This window comes from Python bivittatus, unplaced genomic scaffold (genome assembly GCF_059951505.1).
Source record: "Python bivittatus isolate LINGU-HERP-01145 unplaced genomic scaffold, Pbiv_v1 ctg000480_np1212, whole genome shotgun sequence".
NCBI classification, from domain to species: Eukaryota; Metazoa; Chordata; class Lepidosauria; order Squamata; family Pythonidae; genus Python; species Python bivittatus.
In genome coordinates this window covers 30938781-30959497 of record NW_028277075.1, presented here as the reverse complement: position 1 = coordinate 30959497, position 20717 = coordinate 30938781, and the positions used below count along the sequence as shown (strand labels likewise).

The 20717-nt window shown below is 35.6% G+C and overlaps 1 protein-coding gene across 3 annotated transcripts in view; it reads left to right on the top strand.

Annotated features, from left to right (window-relative positions):
- Positions 1-20717, top strand: part of PALS1 (protein associated with LIN7 1, MAGUK p55 family member) — a 60883-nt gene that overhangs the window by 30914 nt on the left and 9252 nt on the right. For all 3 annotated transcript variants that reach the window (XM_007424498.4, XM_025164257.2, XM_088145620.1), the window contains 7 exons: positions 8690-8898; positions 13541-13618; positions 14643-14789; positions 16172-16333; positions 18158-18235; positions 18819-19002; positions 20293-20364. In XM_007424498.4, coding sequence (XP_007424560.1) covers positions 8690-8898; positions 13541-13618; positions 14643-14789; positions 16172-16333; positions 18158-18235; positions 18819-19002; positions 20293-20364 — 930 coding nt within the window. The remainder of the gene's footprint in view (positions 1-8689; positions 8899-13540; positions 13619-14642; positions 14790-16171; positions 16334-18157; positions 18236-18818; positions 19003-20292; positions 20365-20717) is intronic.

The window sequence follows — 20717 nt, the reverse complement described above, 5'->3', positions numbered from 1 at the left end:
GTCATTTGGCTGGGTAATTATATAAGTTCAATAACATCAGATGTAATTTCAATTTATATTCTTGAGTTGCTAATTGAATTCCTGAAATTTGTGTTCTTGGCATATCTTTACCAGTATCTCTGATGCTGATAAGGAATTAGAAAGAGGACAACTTTGGCTGGTCCCCATTTATGGTTATCTTGGCTTTTTGTTCTATGTAAATAATTCATCTTTTTCAGAATTATATAAAAGATCATTCCAACTTCTCAAAAGTTTTCTCGTATCATGGAATATCATAGCTATCTTCTTGGCTTTTTTAATTTATGTAATTGATAACATTCATGTTATATCTGATGTCTCTCATCTTTCTCTTTGGAACAAATCCAGTCTTATCAGGATTGAGTAATTCAGTTAAAAGATTACTTTCTTTGCCAATATTGATGTGAAAAGCTTGTAAGTATTCAATAAGGATGCTTAACTGGACAGTTAGGATCATTTTCTGCTTTGAACTTAGAGAGTTAATAGAGATGACAGTTCTTGACATTGTTGAATTTCATTCGTTACCTAAGTTAGTGGTTTAATCAACATTCCTTGAAAAGTCTTGTAGTATATCGCAGAAAGAATGTCAGGTTCTGGAGTTTTGTTCAATTTCCGTTTTTATTACTTTTCTAATTTCATTTTCTTTTTTAGGTTTATTGAGAACTTCCTTTTGTTAGTCTGTAAATTTCGTAAATTGCATTCAAATACTCTTCGACCTTTTTCAGATCATTGTCTGTTTATTATATAATCTTGAGTATTTTTTAATAAATTGCTCCGTCATCTCCTTTATTGTAGAAACATGTCTCATTCCATCAGAAATAGAAGTGATAGTTCTTTTGTCTTGATCCTTATGCAGTTGATAAACTAGCAATTTATCTGACTTTTTGCCTTTTTCAAAATATTGTTTAATGAAATTCAAATTCTTATAGGTCTCCTTTACTTCCGTTAAATCTGATTGATTGTGAATAACTTTTATCTTTTGCTCTGAGTCTAGAACTGGATTATGTTGTGCCTTCATTTTGGTTGTTGATTCAGATTGTTCACTAATGTATCCCTCTGTTTTTGCATAGCTGTCTTTCTGTTTGATGCCAGAGAGATAAACAATAGTCTCATAAATGTTTTGTCGGAGTTCCATACTGTAGATAAAGAAGCATCAGAAGTTAAGTTGATTTGGAAGAAACTTTTTAATTCCTGTTAGAACTTCAATTTGATATCCTCTTGTAATAATAATAGTTTGTTAAGTCTCCACCTCATCAGTCTAGGAGTTCCTCACTTTAATATTACAATTATTGTGTTGTGATCTTCATATAAAGGAGCTGAAGTTTCCACATTTATGATATTGGTTAGCATTGAGTTAGATATCTAGCACATGTCTATTCTTGAGTAAATTTTATAAATTGAAGAGTAATAAGTACATTCTTTCCATGCAGAATATTTGTGTCACCATAGTGCAAAAAGAAATAGAAATAGCATGTAGTTTAAGACATTTTTAAAGAGTATACCAGAGTTCCTTTTAGATAAAGCAGATTTATCCATACCAATAGAGGTGAATATGTGTAGCTCAGGGTTGAACTGTGGAGTCCTTGGGGTTCTCTGAGCTTGGTTCTTTGCTTGCAAATGTTTCATTACCCGGCTAGGTAACATCTTCAGTGTTAAAATGGGATGGGGTTTGCTCTCTATTTATGTGCTGTGGTCTCAAAAGAGACAAAAGACCAGAAGATTGCCTCACCAGCAGTCTTCACCAGCAATCATCACCCAGATAAGCAAAGGTTACCACCAGGCACGCAATCAAGCAGCAAATATATGCTAATCAAAGAACTACCAGAGGAGCAAAATAAAACCCCCACCCCCACCAGCACTGGCAAGGCAGGCCACAGCACATAAATATAGAGCAAACCCCATCCCATTTTAGCACTGAAGATGTTACCTAGCCGGGTAATGAAACGTTTGCAAGAAAAGAACCAAGCTCAGAGAACCCCAAGAACTCCACAGATTTATCCATGTTTGGAGAAAAAAATCCTATTCATGTCTCCAAAAATTAGAACATCTTGTGCAATTTCAAGAAGTGATTGAAAACAGTTTTTCATATAACTTGTTTAAATATTGACAAACATTTGGAATCAAATCCTATAAGTCAGGAATAAGTTTCATTCCAGTTTTATTTATTTATTTCTTACATTTATATTCTGCCAAATTTCACAAATCTTGACAGTTCACAATTATAAAATACAGCAATAAAAGTTCACAATAGATTAAAATTAAAATGAATTACAATCATGATGTCACAATTCACTCCCAAATCCTCCAGAATATCTCTGAACTAGCTTTGGAAGGTAATTATCAATAGAGGCAATCTTACTGACTCAGGAAGGCCATTCCAAAGGACCAGAACCGTCATAGAGGAACAAGCCTTTTAAGTTGAATACATGTAAAGAAACATTCTCAATTTAGTTTTTAGTTCTAGAATTTTTAAAATCTGCTTCAGCAGAGCTAATGTAGTTCAAGATAATAACAGGAGTCCTTTTAAAAAAAACGTAGGTGTTCTTAAACCAGGATAATCCAATAGCTTTTCATGAATAAGATGTGTGCCTAAAAGCCATTATTTTCTATTTATATCTCTAGCTGTGTTAAGCACAGTATTAAAACTGATCCCTGAACAAGCATCTTTTCCAACAGGCAAATGTGACATGCATTGAGAATCTTGAAGGATGACTTCCTAAAGAAAAATTGTTTAGAAGCTTATAAATGGAGCGAAGGAATAAAAATAGAAAGGACTCCTAAAATATTAATTAACTTGGTTGAATTAATCTTAATTAATTTTATTTTGTCTCAAATAGTCAAATTGTATACTGCTGTGGCTCTTGCCATGGCATCACGTATATGATAAATATCTACCTAGATTTGTTTCATATGTATCAAAATGGGAGTTTGTTTTTGCTAAAACTGGATAGCTTCAAAGCTGAGAAGAAAATTCAGACAGTGAAGCTGGACTTTGTATATATTCTCCTATAGTATTTTCATGGTATTATGGTATTTTGTTTAAGATGAAAGCCAATATCTTACTGGATTTCTCAGCCCTTTCTCAGTATTGTTGCTTAGTACAGTTTATTAACAGATTGTTTCACTTGTGTGAAGATTATGTCCTGTTTAGTAGAAACAAGACATCAGCATTATTAAGGAGAACTAATAATTCCTTGACTTGATCTTCTGAAGCAGAGGTTCTCAAATGCGACAACACTACAACAGCTGAAAATCAAACAATTTCATGTATCCCACCTACATAAATACAGCTGATGATTTCATGGGGATTAGAGTTGGGCAAGAAATAAACACATTGCTTTTCACAATTTTAATCTGTCTGTATTTAAAAAATGGTAATACTTTATACCTTTAAAAAAGAGAATTGCTTAATTGGAAATAAATAGATTTAAAACCATATTTATAATGGGAAGGACGAGCTGAGGGTCATGGCCACCACTTTGAGAATGTAACATTAACTAGTTGTTGCTTTCTTATATGTTTGTGTATGAAAGTAACTGAAATATTCCACACTGTAATATTTTATTGCCTGTCCAAGTTTAGTTTGTGTTTCTGTCGTACTATCTTATGGAAGGCTTCTAGTGTTACTAGTCACTTCTTCTCCTTAGTTTTTTCCTAATACAAAAAATGATGGAAGAAAATGTAGGAAAATGTAGTAGGGTTTCAAATGAGAGCTGTTGCACAGATCTCTTTCAGAGTCTGTGAATACAGTAAGGTATAACAACAATAAGGCACTCATGACAGATCTTGGATACTATAAAGATATCCGAGATTGTACACTTATGAGACATGGATGACCAGATTAATTATTTTGCACCTTTGGAAAGATAAATCTATTTGGCCTGTGCAGTGTTCTGGAAATAATGTGCAAAATGAGATCTTTTTCTGAGATCACTTCTGTGTACTCTGCAGCTGCTGCATTTTATAATACAGCTGTTATAAAAGTTACAGTCAAGTGTTATATTTGTGCCCCTCTCAGTCTGAAGCACCTTTGTGGAGCTGACTCCAAAGCACTGCATGGCCCTGAAATCCGTGCCTGATTTGTGGCAGTGGATTGCTTGTATGTGTTAGTTATCAGTGTTTGAATTGGTTTATTTGGGTTTTTTCCCCTAACGAAAGATCAAGAAATAGAACTATCTTGAGCAACTTGGTCATTACTTGATTTTAAAGCTCAGTAACCAGGTTAAACAATAATGCATTGTGCTCAGGTTACTATTTAATATCTTCTATGCAAGTTATGCTTTATGCAGTAAAAATCTGTTCCTGTTTAAAAACTTTTCTACAAACATCATTTTAAGAGTTTCAGATGAAAACTGCTAGAGAATTTTTATGTATATTTATGCTGGATTCTGCATTATAGCTTTCTTTTATTGGTGTTCATTTAAGTTGCAGTGTTATGAGGAGGAAATTAATATAGGTATACAAAACCACATGTCAGTTATAGACTGGCTTAAAACAGCTTTCCATATCCTTTTACTAATTAGAAACTTTCCAGATCCTTTTACTAACTAGAAAAACTCTGCCAGGTGGTACATGTGGGTGTATGGGCAGCAGGTCAAAATGATTATTTGCTGCCACTGAATTTTCAAAATACAATCTTCGCTCTGTTTAAACTTGGGAATTAATTATGAGTCTGTTTCTAGTATTGTGAAAAATATTGCTCTCCTCTCCCTTTTAGAAAGTTTTGCCACTAAAGTTTATCAGAGCTTCACTAATTTCTTTTTTTGAGTGGGGCATGACATTCCTCTGTTATCTGAATAGTCGAAACATCACTGTGAAGAGTAGAGCCAAACTTAATGTTATTTATATAGGGAAAGGCTTGCCCAAATCAGTATACGATGTTGAGTACTCACACAAGTCACTCTACTTATTCCTTTAACTGAATGATTGAACTAAGGGATGTTCTTGGTGGATGACTTTGTTAATAATATAAATTCAACAAAGCATCAAACTTCTGTCTTCTTTGTTTTCTCAGACTCCCTTTATATATCATTAGGACCTACATTAATCTCTGATAACATTCAGTGGCAAAGATACATCAAAATCAGAAAGGTTGTAAATAGATTTTCACAGAACTCTACAGCTCCTCCTCTGAAATTACTTCCATGAGGTTGCAGAAGTAAGCCACTCTAAAGTTATTCCAGTTGCAAAATAGAGGTGGCCTTTGTGGGTATTTGGAGATTGACTATCAGTCTGTGGTATGAAAAGTCTCTGAAAGACTGGTGAATTTTTTCTTCAATAGATCTGGAATCCTTGAGCCTTGAGAACAAAGCTTTGGCATTAATGCACATTTTTATCTTATACAAATACTTTAAGAAAAGGGATTTAGCATGAGATGAAAGTTTTTCTTCATATCTGTTGTGGTCCTCCTACTTGTTAGTCCCCACAGCATGATGTTTGCTTTTGATAAATGCCAAGAAATATTTAGCATAAGTCCAGTTTGGTCGTTAGTCTGTGAAGCTAAAGCAAACTAATAAGTGCGTACAAATATTCCTGTTTACAAAATTTAAAGGGATAAGGATATGTGCCTTCAGAATCTTGACCATTAAATTTCAACAACAGTAGTGTATATGTGTCTGCTTATCAAAGTAGCCTTTTATCAGGAGTGCCAGTCTGTATTCTACACTATGGAATGGAAGGACTTTAAAACAAAAAAGAGGGACATGGAGGAAAAATGACCCAGGTGGCCTTTGAAGATACAAGCCTTAACATATATGAATTGTAGAACTGAGTTAACATTTCTCATTTTAATTTATCTAGCATTGTAAGTTGTAATTTTAATTAAAAAATTACTAGCAGAGGTTAAATGTAGAAGATGAGTATGCAGCTTTTTCCTCTGCTTAGAATCAATATTGCCATTCAGGTAACCCACTTTAAATGTAAATGTTACCTCTATTTTGTAGCAGATTATATTTCTGAAAGGTGATATTTTTTCTTCTTTCTGAATCTTCTTTCTGAATCTTTCAATATTCGACAACATTGTTAAACTTCAGAATAAAATTCTAACTTGCTTTGAAAGCTGTGATTGTTTAAATTTTTTTAATGATGTAAGCATCTTACACTGTTTTTATTTTGCAAAGGGGCAGTGTACATTTGCTGATATGGTACTTCACATTTCACATCTTCATATCTGATATGAGTGAATCATTTCAGATGTTAGCATTTTAGCATTATTCAGTGATAAGCAGAATGAATTTGGGTCCAGGTTTCCAGATATCCTTGGTATATTGTGGATATGGAAATAAACTTTGCATGAACACATATTTGTCATGTGACAATTGTCATATTCAGATCGTGCCATGCATTGCCTTGGATGTGGAGGTACCCCTCCTTTAGAAAGCTTTTCATTTGTTTATTTGATTATATTGAAAATAAAAATGTATTTCATTTTGTAGGGTAGATTTATTTTCTGCCCTACTCTTCAGTGATGTGTTATGTAACATTTATTTATGATAATCCAGCCATATTCCTTTCCCTCCTGCTAATAGGCTTTCCTGTCATGCCAAAAAAGAAATCTCTCTTATTTCTGTGTGTCTGATTATTAGTGTTATCGTTGTTGTTCTCTGCTATTCTTTAGAATGTTATGCACATGAATTATATGTTGTATGTGTTTGTAAACACATGTCCATGAGGAAGAATGAATTAAAAAGGACAGGACATATCAAGTGGGGGGGGGGGTTGGTTAATGATTAGTGGATAATCTCTGCAAAGTAACTTCCTTTGTGTCTACCCTGGAAATTTACAGAACTCAGCAGTCAGATTGGCCTCTGGAAGAAATCAGAGGGACTCCATTATACTAGCGCTTAATACACTGCATTATTACTGACTTCTTTCTAGGTAAAGTACAGGGTGCTAGTTATTATCTTAAAAACCCTATAGTGCATAGGGCCAAGCTCCTTGAGAGAATGCCTTTCTGTAACTCTATGATTCAATGCCCCCCAGCTCAGCTCACTGAGGTCATTTGCGGAGACTTAGTTACAGTGACCCCAGGCTTCTCTTGAGAAAACTTTTAGTCATCCCAGTTCTTTGGAATGCATTCCCTGCTGGGTTTAGCCTCTTTGCTTCTATGCTTTTAAAAAGCTGTAAAGCATATATTTTAAGCCTCCTTTCAATGCTTTCACTTGTTTTTTTCCGATTTATTTTTATTTTTATATTTTTATTCTAAATCAATGAGAGAACCTTGGTGGCCTAAGTTTAATAACTTTAAAAGTAGAGGCAGGTTGCTAGGCAAGATAGAAGTAATGCCAGTCTGACGTGTATGCAGTATTTTCATTCTGATGGAGACAGGTCTCTTGACTTTAAATAGCCTCACATCAAGTTTTAGAAATTACTTAGCCCTCTAAAGACTGTTAGTAAACATTTGGTGTCTAAAATTGTACTTTTGAAAAGTAATGAAGTGAGATAAAACTCCTTTATTTTGATGAGAAAATGTTCTCATCTTCTGTTATCTTTTCAAGATTTATGGTGTACGATGGAATCAGAGTTTTCTGCTTCCTCCCTCCTTCACTTTCTCTAATTAAATTCCTTAACTTTTCAGCCACTAAAAAAATATGTGATGTTACAACCATATTGCTGACATCAGTGCATAATTTTCCGTCCCATGTGTAACTAGCTGAGCGTAGTACAGTGATATTAAAAACTGTAGTTCAGAATACTTAGTAGCATGAGTATGAGTAATTCTGAAGATAGTTCTTAAGATTATGTAAAACCTCCCAGATGTGTGATACAAAATTACAGCAAAAGATAGGAAATTCCTGGAGCAGATATTCCATTTCCTCCCACAACCAAATTCTCAGTTTGTGGTCTCTCAGTGATTGCCATAGGAATTATAGTGTGACAGTGTTTTTGCTACCTTGACATCCCATATGAGTTTGGAAGAATGGAAATCAGAAAGCGACTACATCTTATTCAGGACTGAGGCCCAAGGAAGTGACGTAAGTTTAACAAGGTAGGAAAAACATGCGGAGCATGTCTTTTGGAATCTTCTCAATAGTCATAGAAGGCATCTGTATTTTATTCTGCAGAATGAATTAACATGTTGCATCTGGGTGTGCGTCTGTTTCTCTAGTCCCCTCAGTTTGCATTTATGCATGTTTGTATGGGTGTTCTGGAAAGCATATGGGCTCTATACGCTCTGTTCTGGGTTGTTGACCAGGAGGGTAGGGTGGGAGTTTAGAATGAATGAAATAGTCAGGAGCATTTCAAATCACTGGCCAACTGCTTCTTCCATAAAGATCCACTGGGGGGTTGTTGGGGGGGGGCGCAATGTTTTTCTCTGCAACCCTTGGCTGGACGCAGACAGTTTTCAAAGTCATTATTTTCTTTAGTTGTCTTCAGCCTCACCAAATGTTTTTGAATGATTTGTGTTATTGTTAAACATAGTTTACCAAAGCTGATAATTTTAGATAAAGATTAATTTCAAGGGAGTTTGGTTTGTAACTGATCTGTTATAAGGTTTTGTTTATCTGATTCTATATGGTTTGTTTTATGGCATAATCAGTTCATCAGACTGCTGTTTTCATTAGTGCAGGAAATAACTGTAGTAGTTGCTGGTGAGGTACTGCTAATTAACAGAATGTATTTCATATATGTCATACATCCAGACTGATTAGTGCACCTGTTCCCTTTGCAGAAGTTGATGAGCTGCTGTCTTCTCTTAAGCATGTCCAACACACACTGATAGATCCACAAAGTCAAGAGGAAATTGCTCTGATTTTACAGCTTGTGCAAAATACTGACTTTCAAAATGCATTTAAGATACACAATGCTGTTACTGTGCATATGAACAAAGCAAGTCCCCCATATCCTCTTATCTCCAATGCACAAGAGCTTGCACAAGAGGTATGTATGGTATAAATTCTCATTTAATAATTAAATTTCCAGTAATTATTGTGTTCCAAAGTACCAGTCCTAGGTGTGACATTAAAAGCTCTCCATAATTAAATTAATATTTGCTTTTCCTTCTCTAGAAGAAAAGGTTCTTAGAACTTAGAAGTTAATATTTATGAGAATTTAGATTTGCAAATATAGTGTTTGGTATTTTTAAAATCTATATTTAAGAAATTTGAAGATTCATTCTCTAACCTTTATTTTTTTACCTGTAATACAGTAGTTTAGATCACATTTCTGCATGTCCAAAGGGGCATTGCATGTCTTTCTTAAATAGCACTCTGTCATTATAGAAATACAGTGGTACCTCTAGTTACGAACTTAATCCGTTCCGTGACTCTGGTTGCAACTCGAGTTGGTCTCAAGTCGAGGTAAAGTTTCCCATAAGGTTCAATGTAAATACGGTTAATCCGTTCCGCCCTCCGAATTTGGACGCACCACGAGGCAAATTTCCCCATAAGGTTCAATGTAAATACGGCTAATCCACCCTCCGAATTTGGTCGCACCCTGAGGTAAATTTCCCCCATAAGTTTCAATGTAAATACGGCTAAACAGTTCTGAAACATATGCATTTTATTTTTAAACCTCAAAAGCATGAAAAAAAGTACAGTACAGCACAGTATGAAGAGGGAGAATGGGGTGGGGAGACAGTTATTGTTTGGAGGGAGAGTCCCCCTCCAAAGGGACATCAGGGAGATCTCCTTCAGGGGTTTCCTCTCTTCTTTGCCTCTTAGCTGCAGGCTCAGTTCTGGGGAAAAACCTGTCTAAAGTCAGTTGCCAGCCTGCTCTGCATTTTTCTTTGGAGCCATGCTGACAAGCACACCAAAAACCTTCCAAACGCCACAAAACACCCCACAAGCCTCACCGAACGTCTCCTTGCTACTGCGATCTCGCCCACAGGAAGCCGCGACCGCGTGGCAGCAGGGAAAATGGCCGCGGATCCGGTTCATAACTCGAGGCGGAGTTCGCAAGTAGAGATAAATTTTTGGGGCCAGAGCTGGTCGTATCTCGAAAAATTCGTAAGGAGGGGCATTCGTAACTAGAAGTACCACTGTATCAAATAATCTTTGAAATAATAAAAGTTTCTGAAACCTCTTGTGGTATGATAGAGCAACTTGTTGACCAGACATCCTCAGTCCTTCAGGTGTGTTTACAGTAATTCTTGGGATCCAGGCAGCATGAGGAAATGCTGTACTATTCTATTTAGCATTTAACTGCTTTTTTTAATTAAGAGTACCTAAAAATAGATGAAATAATAACCACAGAAATTACACATTCCCATTCTTATATCAAATTTAAATTTTAATTGGTTTCAATTAAATACAGCTTAATATCCTCAAATTGTGTTTTATTCACTAAACTTGGCTATGTATCAAAACCAAATCACTAAAATCTTAGTATACTATTTGAATTTCTTTAAATAAAAATGTAGATCTTGAACATAAATTTCACAGAATAAATTGAATCGCTCCTAGAGTCATTTTAATTGAAATGTAAGTCTTTGAAATTACAGATAATTAGATAAAATGATAGTATTTGATCATCTGTTACAATCTGCATACATATTTTGCTATTTTGATGTTAATGTGCAAATTATTGATTTCCATCTGAAATTTCAGTCTTGAATGGTTAAGATTGAGAGCGGTGATGATCATAATAATAAACACTTGTAGCACTTCTGAATTAATTATTAAAAGCATTTTAAAGAAATTGGCATAATTCAGTATTTTCAGATCTACAAAGTTTGTATTTATTGTTATATTTAGATAAATTTTAATATTTTGCACATTTACTTATTTATTTATGGATTTTATATGGCTGCCCATCTTATCTATATAACTCTGGGCGACTAGAATCCACAAGAAAACAATATAATAAAGCAAAAAGTAAAATTAAAACAACTGTAATAAAATAACTGAGACACTGTATAACACACTCACAGCACAGATTCTCATGTTACAGGTGGTCTACAGTTAATGACTACTTGTTCAGCAACTGTTCGAATTTGCGATGGCGCTGAACCAGTGATACTTACAACACGTCCTCAAAGTTGCGAGTGTTGCAGTGCCCCAGCTGTCATGTGATTGTGATCTGGGCACTTGGCAACCAGCCCGGATTTCCAAATATCACATGTCCTGCAGTCACGTAATTATGACTTGCGACCTTCCCTGCTGGCTTTCCACAAGTAAAGTCAATGGGGAAGCCAGCAGTTGCGTGAGCAGGAAGTCATAGTCACATGAGATCCTTGGTTAATAACCCGCATGGTCCTTGCTTAACAACAGCAACTGAATCTTCCATCGCTAAGCAGCACAGCCATGTGGTTTTTTGACTTACAACCCCGTGGTTTAACGATGGAGTTTCCGGTCCCATTTAGCATAGTTAAGCAAGGAACGAGTTTAGGAACAAGTTCCATTCCCAAGGTCTGTCCTTAAGTCAAATTTGTATGTAAGTATTGTATAATACTGTATAAGTAGCATTGTGCAATTAACACGAATCATTGTGTATTTAACTTGAATTTTACTACAGTAAGCTCCGTTCTTAACTGTGGGTCGTCCTTAAACCGAGTGTCCTTAACCTCGGGACTATCTGTACCTTGATTTTAAAGAGAAAATACACGTTACATTTTAAACATTTCTTCAGAGGAATTGGATAACTTCTCTAACAGATTTATATTAAAAAAACTAGTTAGAATCAGCAGATATGGAAAAATATTTATGTAATGAATTAATTGCATAAATTTAGAGATCCAGTATGAAGTGTGGTTAAGGGTATGCAAGTCCACCCTTAGCCATAGAAACCCACTAAGTGACTTTGGGCCAGTCACTCCCTCTCCCAGTCCAACCTCCTTCAAAAATTGTTGTGAGAATGAAATGAAAGGGAATCACCATAGGAGCTGACTGGAGTTCTGTAGGAAGTTGGGATATAATTCCAATAAGTAAATAATTAAATATAATAAATAAGTAATAAAGTAGGGCTGCAATTTATTATACTTCAAAGAGGAAACTTGATGCGTATTCACATTTTCTTTCTAGGATTCCTCTGAAAAGTAGGTTGTTATGGATTAAAAATAATTGATTTACTTAATTTGTATTTGATGCAACATTTGAATGGGACTAGTTTTTTGTTTTTGTTTTAAATCCTAGTACAGATAGTCCATGTTTAGCAACCACATTTGGTTCTGGCAAAATGGTTGCTAAGTGAACCACGTAACTGAGAGACAGAGACGCTGTGAAGATCCCTGGTTGCTGCTGTCTCATTTAAAGTTCTCTCATGTAGGAACACCAGTGTTACCCTCACTCCAGTATGCATTGTTGTCAGGCACAGAAATTTGGGCATAAGTGCGCACATTGGTCAGAAAATGGTTTTTTTTACTGCCATTTATTTTCAGTCATATTTGCAAATGTTCGCTTTCTGAGGCAGTTGCTAAACGAAGACTTCCTGTAGTACCTCAGAAATTGGCACATTAAGTCCCAAGGGTCATATGCATCCTCCAGATTCCTTATATGTAACGCACAAAATCTCTCAAAATTATGCCGCCAAAATTTGTTGTCTTATCACCGATTTTCAGTAATGTTTTATTTATTACTGGGTGTTTTACAGTACTGGTAGTCCTTGCTTAACAACCACAATTGGGATGGGAATTTAGGTCACTAAGCAATAAGATTGTTAAGCAAATCATCACATGACCAGACCTGATTTTACAACCTTTTTTGTCGGCTGGGAAGGCCACAAATGGGAGTCATGTGATCCTGGGACACTGCAACTGTCATAAGTGCGAGCTGGTTGCCAAGCGCCCAGATTGTGATCACATGACCGCAGAGGTGCTGTGACGGATGTAACTTTGGGCACTGGTTGTAAGTCACTTTAGCACTGTCATAACTTGGAATGGTTGCCAAAGAAACAGTTATTAAGCAAGGAGTACCTGTAACTGTTAAAGGAAAAAAAAACCCTCCATCCCGCAAAACAGCCCAACAAAACCTTAAGAGCAGCAAAAAGAAATCATCCCATCAAGACAACCCTATCACACCATTAGCATTAAAAGAATGACAGAATAAAATGGCCTTTGATGTCTTGCAAAAGCCTAGCAGAATAAGAACTCCATGCACCTTAGAGTCAAAGGTGTTTCATAGTGTGCGAGAAGCCACCAAGAAGGAGCACCCTTGGACTCTCAACCCTTTTACTTCAGGTAGGATGGAAAACTTCAGCATTCCCTCTCAGGAAGAATCCACAGGATAGATTGCAACTGTTCAGGAAGCACTCACATGTAGACTCCTATCTAGTCATGTTTGGTAGCACACCATCATTCCCCTCCTGCAGGGGTTAGGGACCTATTCAGATGCTCTTCTTCAGAGACATTTGGAATTGGAAGATCCTTGAATGCTCTGACGGAATATTATGTTAAAAATGAATGTGGTCTCTGATTTCTTTTACTTACCCATTTATTGTATTGAAAAAATGGTTGGGAAATCAATTTTTTTTAACATACTTTTGTCCTTGGTACTTATAGAAAAGATTCCTTACATGAAAAGTAAGATAGTACTTTGCTTATGATGAATGATAACTGGTATCACATTTTTGGTGTTCTAATTGCCAGGTACAAAATGTTTTGAGACCAAGCCATCAGAAAGATGGGCTGGAACTTAATTCTTTATTGAATGCTCCTCATGTTCAGGTAGGAATACCCTGTTTTAAAGTGTAAAACGTTCAGTTTTTAAAATATACTGTAAACAATCTGTAGATATCTGCTGGTTTTTTTCTCTATCATATGGTAAAACTCTGATTCAAAGAAAGATAACGGCAGGTATGTTTCTGTTGGTATTTGTGGCACAATGGTTTCTATTCCTGAAGAATCAAAATTTAAAACAAATTAATTTGTTGACTGTGAACATTTCTATAGTGTCAGTTGAACATGCTGGCTACTTTGATTGGTACATGAGTCAGAATTTGCATCATAATGGCCAGTACAATTATGTGCTGTTTTTTCATAGGGTAACATTAATTAATAATAAAAATTACAATAAATGGGTGAAAACAGTTTTCTCCTGCATCAACTTTTATAGCCTGTATTGATAAAATACCTTATTCCTTGAACCATAATTCATGGGAATTCAGGTAGTCCTTGCTTAGCAACCACTTGTTCAACGATCATTTGAAGTTACGACGGCACTGAATGAGGAAACTTACAATGGGCCCTTGAAGTTGTGGCCATTGCAGCATCCATCACGTGATTCTGATTCAGGCTCTTGGTAATTGGCGTGCAATTATGACAGTCGCAGCATCCCGTGGTCATGTGATCTCCATTTGTGACCTTCACTACTGGCTTCTGACAAACAAAGTCAATGGGAAAGTTGGCAGCAAGTCGCAGTCATGTGACGTTGAGCTTAACGACTGTGTGTGATTCACTTAAATGTAACCGTAACTGCCATTGTAAATCAGCGCAGTCATGTGAGTTTTTGCTTTACAGCCACATCACTTAATGACAGTTGCTGGTCCCAATTATGGTTGTCCACCGAGGACTACCTGTACCATTCTTTAATTTGATTGTCCATCCATATGGAAACAGAAGAAAATGTAAGAAATGCCTCTTCTGGACAATATTGTATCCAGTATTGAATCTTAGTGGTATTTTTACACTGTCCCACTTAATATTTGGTACATGACTATAACAAACTATAAATGATACTGTTTTGCACCAGGCACTACTTTTGGCTCATGATAAAGTTGCTGAGCAGGAAATGCAACCAGAATCCGTGGCAGATGAAAAGGTCTATGAAAATGTTGGTCAGTATGGAGGAGAGACAGTTAAAATTGTTCGCATTGAGAAAGCTAGAGATATTCCATTGGTAAGTATACTAAAATGTGATCTAGGGAAATATTGACTCCCATATTTTTCACAATGCTTGGTCTGATCATTATAATATATTGCCTGTAAAAAAAGGGAATACAAATACTCTCCCTCAGGAATATAAAAGAGAAATGTGCAAATCCATTTTCTCATTCCACTGCTGGCTTTGTGGACTGTTATGTGAAACTGGGAAATAATTAGTTTTTGCTCACATTCTCAGAGTCTCCTGAAAATTCTGATCTATTTTAGGTAGACTCAAGTGCTGGTTTCTCATGTGTATGCTTCTGCATAAAATTGAATGTTTTTTGGAAAATTGAGGATAATGATATATTCCTGTATTTATAAAGCACACTCGATGAATGAATATACTAAAGACCAATTTAAGACACTTATTTGTTCTCCATATAAGACAGTATGTTGTTCTCCATATAAAGTATGCTAATTTTTTTTAGCATTGAAGAATTTATTCACACATCTTTATAATTCATTCCAGTAAACAGCTGTGCTCTGGGTAAACCATGTAGCAAGATTGTGCTCTTCTGCCACAATATACTAATTCTATAATTGCATTCAAGTTCATCACTGGATACAGAAAGGAATGTAGAGATGGCCTTGGAATGAAGGAGCCAACTAAGGGAGGTGAAATAGCAACTCAGTCTGGGAAAATGGAAAGCCTGAGAAAGAAATTCAGAATAACCCCTCTGATTCTGTTTGGTACAAGATGGGGTAGAGAGAAGCCCTGATAGGTTTTCATACTTGTGTTTATTATACCTTATAACAATAAAGTAGCATTCCTGGAATCCTTGTGATGTGTTTCCTGACCTGCCATATCTCAGAAGGCTGACAGGATACAACCATCATTACCACTATATCACAACTCTTCTTCCCAAAGTCTTTATATCCATGGGATAGGCTGGAGAAGGGAAGTAAAAAGAAATGATATCTGGTTATTTTTTCTGGCTCTGTGAGCCACAAAAACTGATAATGACATTACAATTTAATAGCAAAGAAATAAACTTTTTTGTAACAATTGGCAAAAGATACTATGGGGCATTCCGTGTTGTTCTTTTTTCTGTTGTGCTAACAATAGAAACTAAACAGTTACTTAGAAACTGTATTTTCAGTTTTTCTTTCTTTCTTTTCATCATTCTATTTTTAGCCTGCTCCTGAAAGACTTCAGAATACCACTGAAACACAAACATGCATGATTCTCTCACAGCTTTTCTGTCCTAGCTGTTCTGTGAAATAAATTAGACTGATACTGATCTAAGGTACCTGACTGACGATTTGAATCTAGGTTTCCTGGTTCTAATCAAACTTTTTTTATTTTAGTTATAAGATATTTCTGATACTTTCAAATGTTCACTTTCTATTACATAGGGTGCTACAGTACGAAATGAAATGGATTCAGTCATCATTAGTCGAATAGTGAAGGGAGGTGCTGCCGAAAAGAGTGGGCTGTTGCATGAGGGTGATGAAGTCTTAGAAATCAATGGAATTGAAATTCGTGGAAAAGATGTTAATGAGGTTTTTGACTTGCTGGTATGTCATATCACTTATTTAATGTCATGAAATTGTAAATTTGTTGCTTAATATAATGCTGCTTGTTGTGCATACAGATCTCTACAGTTCCAGTTCTAGTGTTGTTAATCTTTACTGAGTTTAAAAGATTTGGCCTTTATACCTTATAAACAGCTTATATTGCTTTGGGTTCTCTAAAATTAGAGGAGAACAACCCATTTTGTTATCCTTAGCATGCCAGTTACAAATGGCACCAGAGGATCTGTTCTTGGAGCTCCATCAGTACCCATTTGTAGAAGTCAGAAATTTTGTTTAAGCTGAACTTAAATGGCCATGCATAAATTTATATTAGTGGAATGTTTAATCTGTATGTTGTAACTATTTCTAATTTAAATATGTGCATACCAACCAAATTTTCCATGTATATCTTAAGACACAATGAGAATGGCTTCAAGTCTCTATGCTGCACCAAGAAAGGCATTGCATTGTTGTCGTCGTCATCATCATCATCATCATCATCATCATCATATTTACAACATACTTTTAGCAAGGTGCAATACAAAACAAACACAATAATTATAACTCAGTTGAATTACTTTGATCCCAGTAAGCAAATATTAACACTAAAACAACTAGCACAACAGTACATTAAAACAATGCCCTGCGATACAACCGAGTGTATATACATCCCTAATAATTTAAAACAAGTGTTAACCTGGAACTCTCAGCTAAATAAGAGTAGAGTGAAACAACCAGACCCTGCATAACCCACTAATCAAGCAAGAAGGTCTTTAAACTTTTTTATAGCTGTAACAGGTAAGTGCATTCAATCTTGCAGATACATTCCATTCTAAGGAGTGTTTGTTGAGTCACGTGACAGGTTTTTTAAAAATACGAACTTTTTAAAATAGCCAACTGCACACCAGATAGTTCTCTAAACAAATTAGTTTAGATTTTCTTATAGCAGGCTTGGCAACCTGTGGCCCTCCAAATGTTGGTGAATAAAAAGCAGTTTGCTCCAGCCACCATTATCATTGGTGTTTCAAGTCAGCAACATCTGGAAGGCCATACTTCTCTCACCTATGCTTATAATACCATAAGAGAATAAACATGAATACTGTGTTATGATTCCTCCACCACCAAAATAACTTTCAAATTCATATCCACTTTTAAAAATTTAACCACTAACTTCCCAGCTTTCCATTACACCTAATTTGTTTTCTTGTTCTTAATTCAGATATTCAAAACATAGCAGGATAATAAATTGATATAAAAAAATGAATTGTATTACAGGATCCAGTCTTTTGTTAGCCTTCCTTTTATTTTCTTCATATCTTTTCCTTCTGCTTCTTTCTTTTGTTCTTTTGGAATTGCTTGTACCATCAATCTATAATCTTTCCCTTTCTTGGTCTATAAGATTATTTGCTTTCGTTGAAATCTATTGTACGCATTCCTTAAAAGTATTAAAGCAGACACATCCTTTGAAAGGCTCATGTAGCCCCAATTGCCTATCTGACATTAAGCGCTGTGATAAATGCATAGAAAGGCTTTGCTGGATCAGACCAGAGTTCCATCTGATCAAATACTCTGTCTCCCAAGTGTGACCTGAATAATGGTACCATTCTCATTGCTAATCTTCTCCCTATAGTGTTAGGTCTGATAGACTTGGCTGATTTTTTTAAAAGAAGAAAAACATAGCACTTTAAAATATACCAGAATACATCCAAATGGAGATGTGAAATCTAGGATCAGCATTCAGGAAGAAGACTGCTGGACAAGAACAGTAACTTACCAAGGAACCCAAGGTGGTTTTAAATTGTCACTCACTGATGCTTTTCTTCACAGGCGGACATGCATGGCACTCTGACGTTTGTGCTGATTCCCAGTCAGCAGAGCAAGCCCCCACCTACTAAAGAGACAGTGGTATGTGACTATATCAGATAATACTTTGGTAACAAATTAAGATGTAGAGGTTCAGTTGATTTTTATATTCTGGTTTTGGTTTTGTTAAAAATCTTCTCCTTGTTGAACAAGGGAAAGTGTTATTCAGAGTCACTTGGCTGATTTCAGGAACTAAGTAGGGTCAGGCCACCTATGCCTTGATTCTTGGCTGTAGCAATCTTAGTTACATCATGTTTTGAATTTTACTTAGACTACTGCCACAATTCATTGTCTGAAGGAAGGATACAGGATATATGAGGAGAAAAAAGAAATTTAATTTAAAAAGTGCTCTGAGACTTGTATAAATTCTACAAGTGTCTGGAACAGTAAGTTGAAGAGCAAGCTTCCTCCCCAAGAGGCAGGAGAAAATAAATAGGAGAGGATGATAAGCTAAGGCTTTCTGGACTGTCATGTTCACATCTTAGTCTTCTCCTAAGTATCCTCTATTCCTTCCCCATGAGAAGCTTTGGGAGAAACACAAGGGCTAGTAGAAATTAAATTAATTAGAAATTAAAATTGCTGTAGAATTGCCTATTTTTTATGTTTGTATCTTTTTGTGTCCTAGATCCATGTGAAAGCTCACTTTGACTACGATCCTTCTGATGACCCCTATGTCCCTTGCAGAGAGTTAGGTCTGTCTTTTCAAAAAGGAGATATACTCCATGTGATCAGCCAAGAAGATCCAAATTGGTGGCAGGCTTATCGAGATGGAGATGAAGAAAATCAACCTTTGGCAGGCCTTATTCCAGGTACTTAATGATAAGAAAAGCAGACTGTTCACACAGGCATCCATATAAATATTCCCCCCCCCTTGGGGTTGACAACATTTCAAATGCTTCATTATTGGTCCCTTGAGCAAAGAAGACTTTATATTTTGTATGATTCCTTCTAATATGATACAATCATTTCTCATTTTTTAAAGAGTTGATAAAAGGCAGAAGCAATAGCACAGTTAGTGCCAGCAGCTTAGTGGCCTGGTCTTCCTCTTGGTTTTTAATCATGAAAACTTAATGTTTGGTTATGTACTTGTTTAATTGTCACATCTTCAACAATAGTATCGCATTTTAACTAGTTTTTTCTGTGTATTTGAAATGTAATCAATAATCTTGGAAATAGAGGGAAATGTGTAACTGCTGTAGGTCTTGAACAGAATATATGGGAAATGTATAGAAGCTACAAAGGAAATGCTCACTGTAGGACAAAGGCTTGCAACTGGCTCCTACTATATATAGCAAATAATAAATTTTGATTGCTGTTTAAGATGCAGGAATCCTCCAGTCCCTAAGATACAGCAGGACAAAATGGGCTTATTATAAACTTTAGTTTTAGGATCTATTATTTAAATTGCTAAAAATACACTTTTTCACAAGAACAAGAGCATTCTAATATTTTCCCATGTTGATGACTATCACAGTATCAAAACCTTTATTATGGCCTTTAGGCCAGAGGACACTACATGGGTCCTAAACTAAACCTATAATTAATAAAAGTAAAAAGTAGACATAAAATACAATAAAGTTACATAAAATAAATTAATAAAGGAACAATAATACAGAAATTGTTTCATTCAGTTAAGAAGAAATGGATACTTCTTTCAACAAACATCAGTGCCTATTCCTAGATAGCCTTTTTATAATTAATTTGAATTTGAACCCATTTTACGTCATTTTCTCAACTTGCCAGATAGACAAAATGGAGCAAAATTACATTGATTACAAGGTGAGAAGAGTATTCCTCGTACAATTTTATGAAAAATATAAGCTTAGTGAATGTTTCAAATATCTTCAGTAGGAGCGTTCTTCAAAATCTTAACTGATATATTTTTTTGATTATCCTTGCCTAGGCATCAGAATACCAGTGAAATGACTACTTCTCTATAGAATATCAATCCCATTTCAGGGGATTATCTTCCTCAATGTTCTGAAAAGAACCAGAAGCCCATTTTGAAATGCTCTCAAAATAATGTAGTTTATTATTACGAGAAATGTACTATAATGTTTTTCCAGTGTTAATTCTCATAGATATCTTCTTCCATGAAGGAAAAAGTTTTCAGCAGCAAAGAGAAGCAATGAAGCAAACTATAGAGGAGGACAAAGAGCCAGAAAAATCAGGTAAGCGGAAGACTTCAGAAATACCCGCATTAGCTAGCTCAGTGTTTTCCAAACTTGGCAAACTTGTCCAGACATTTTAAAGTTGCCAGATTTAAAAAACACTGAGCTAGATGTTAAAAGAAATTGAGTATTTGAGCCCGAGCACCCCCCACAAGACAAATCAGTTGCCCAGATAGTAACTCTGGACAATAACATCTGTTGTCTGTCATCAGCTAACATCTGTCAGCTGCCACCATGAAGACTGAGAATGCTTCAGAAATATTTTTTTTCTTTCTTTCTGTTTTTTCCAAGCACAGCACCTCTCTACTATTTAATTAAGCAGATGGTCTTTTTTCAGGCTTCAGCACTACCCT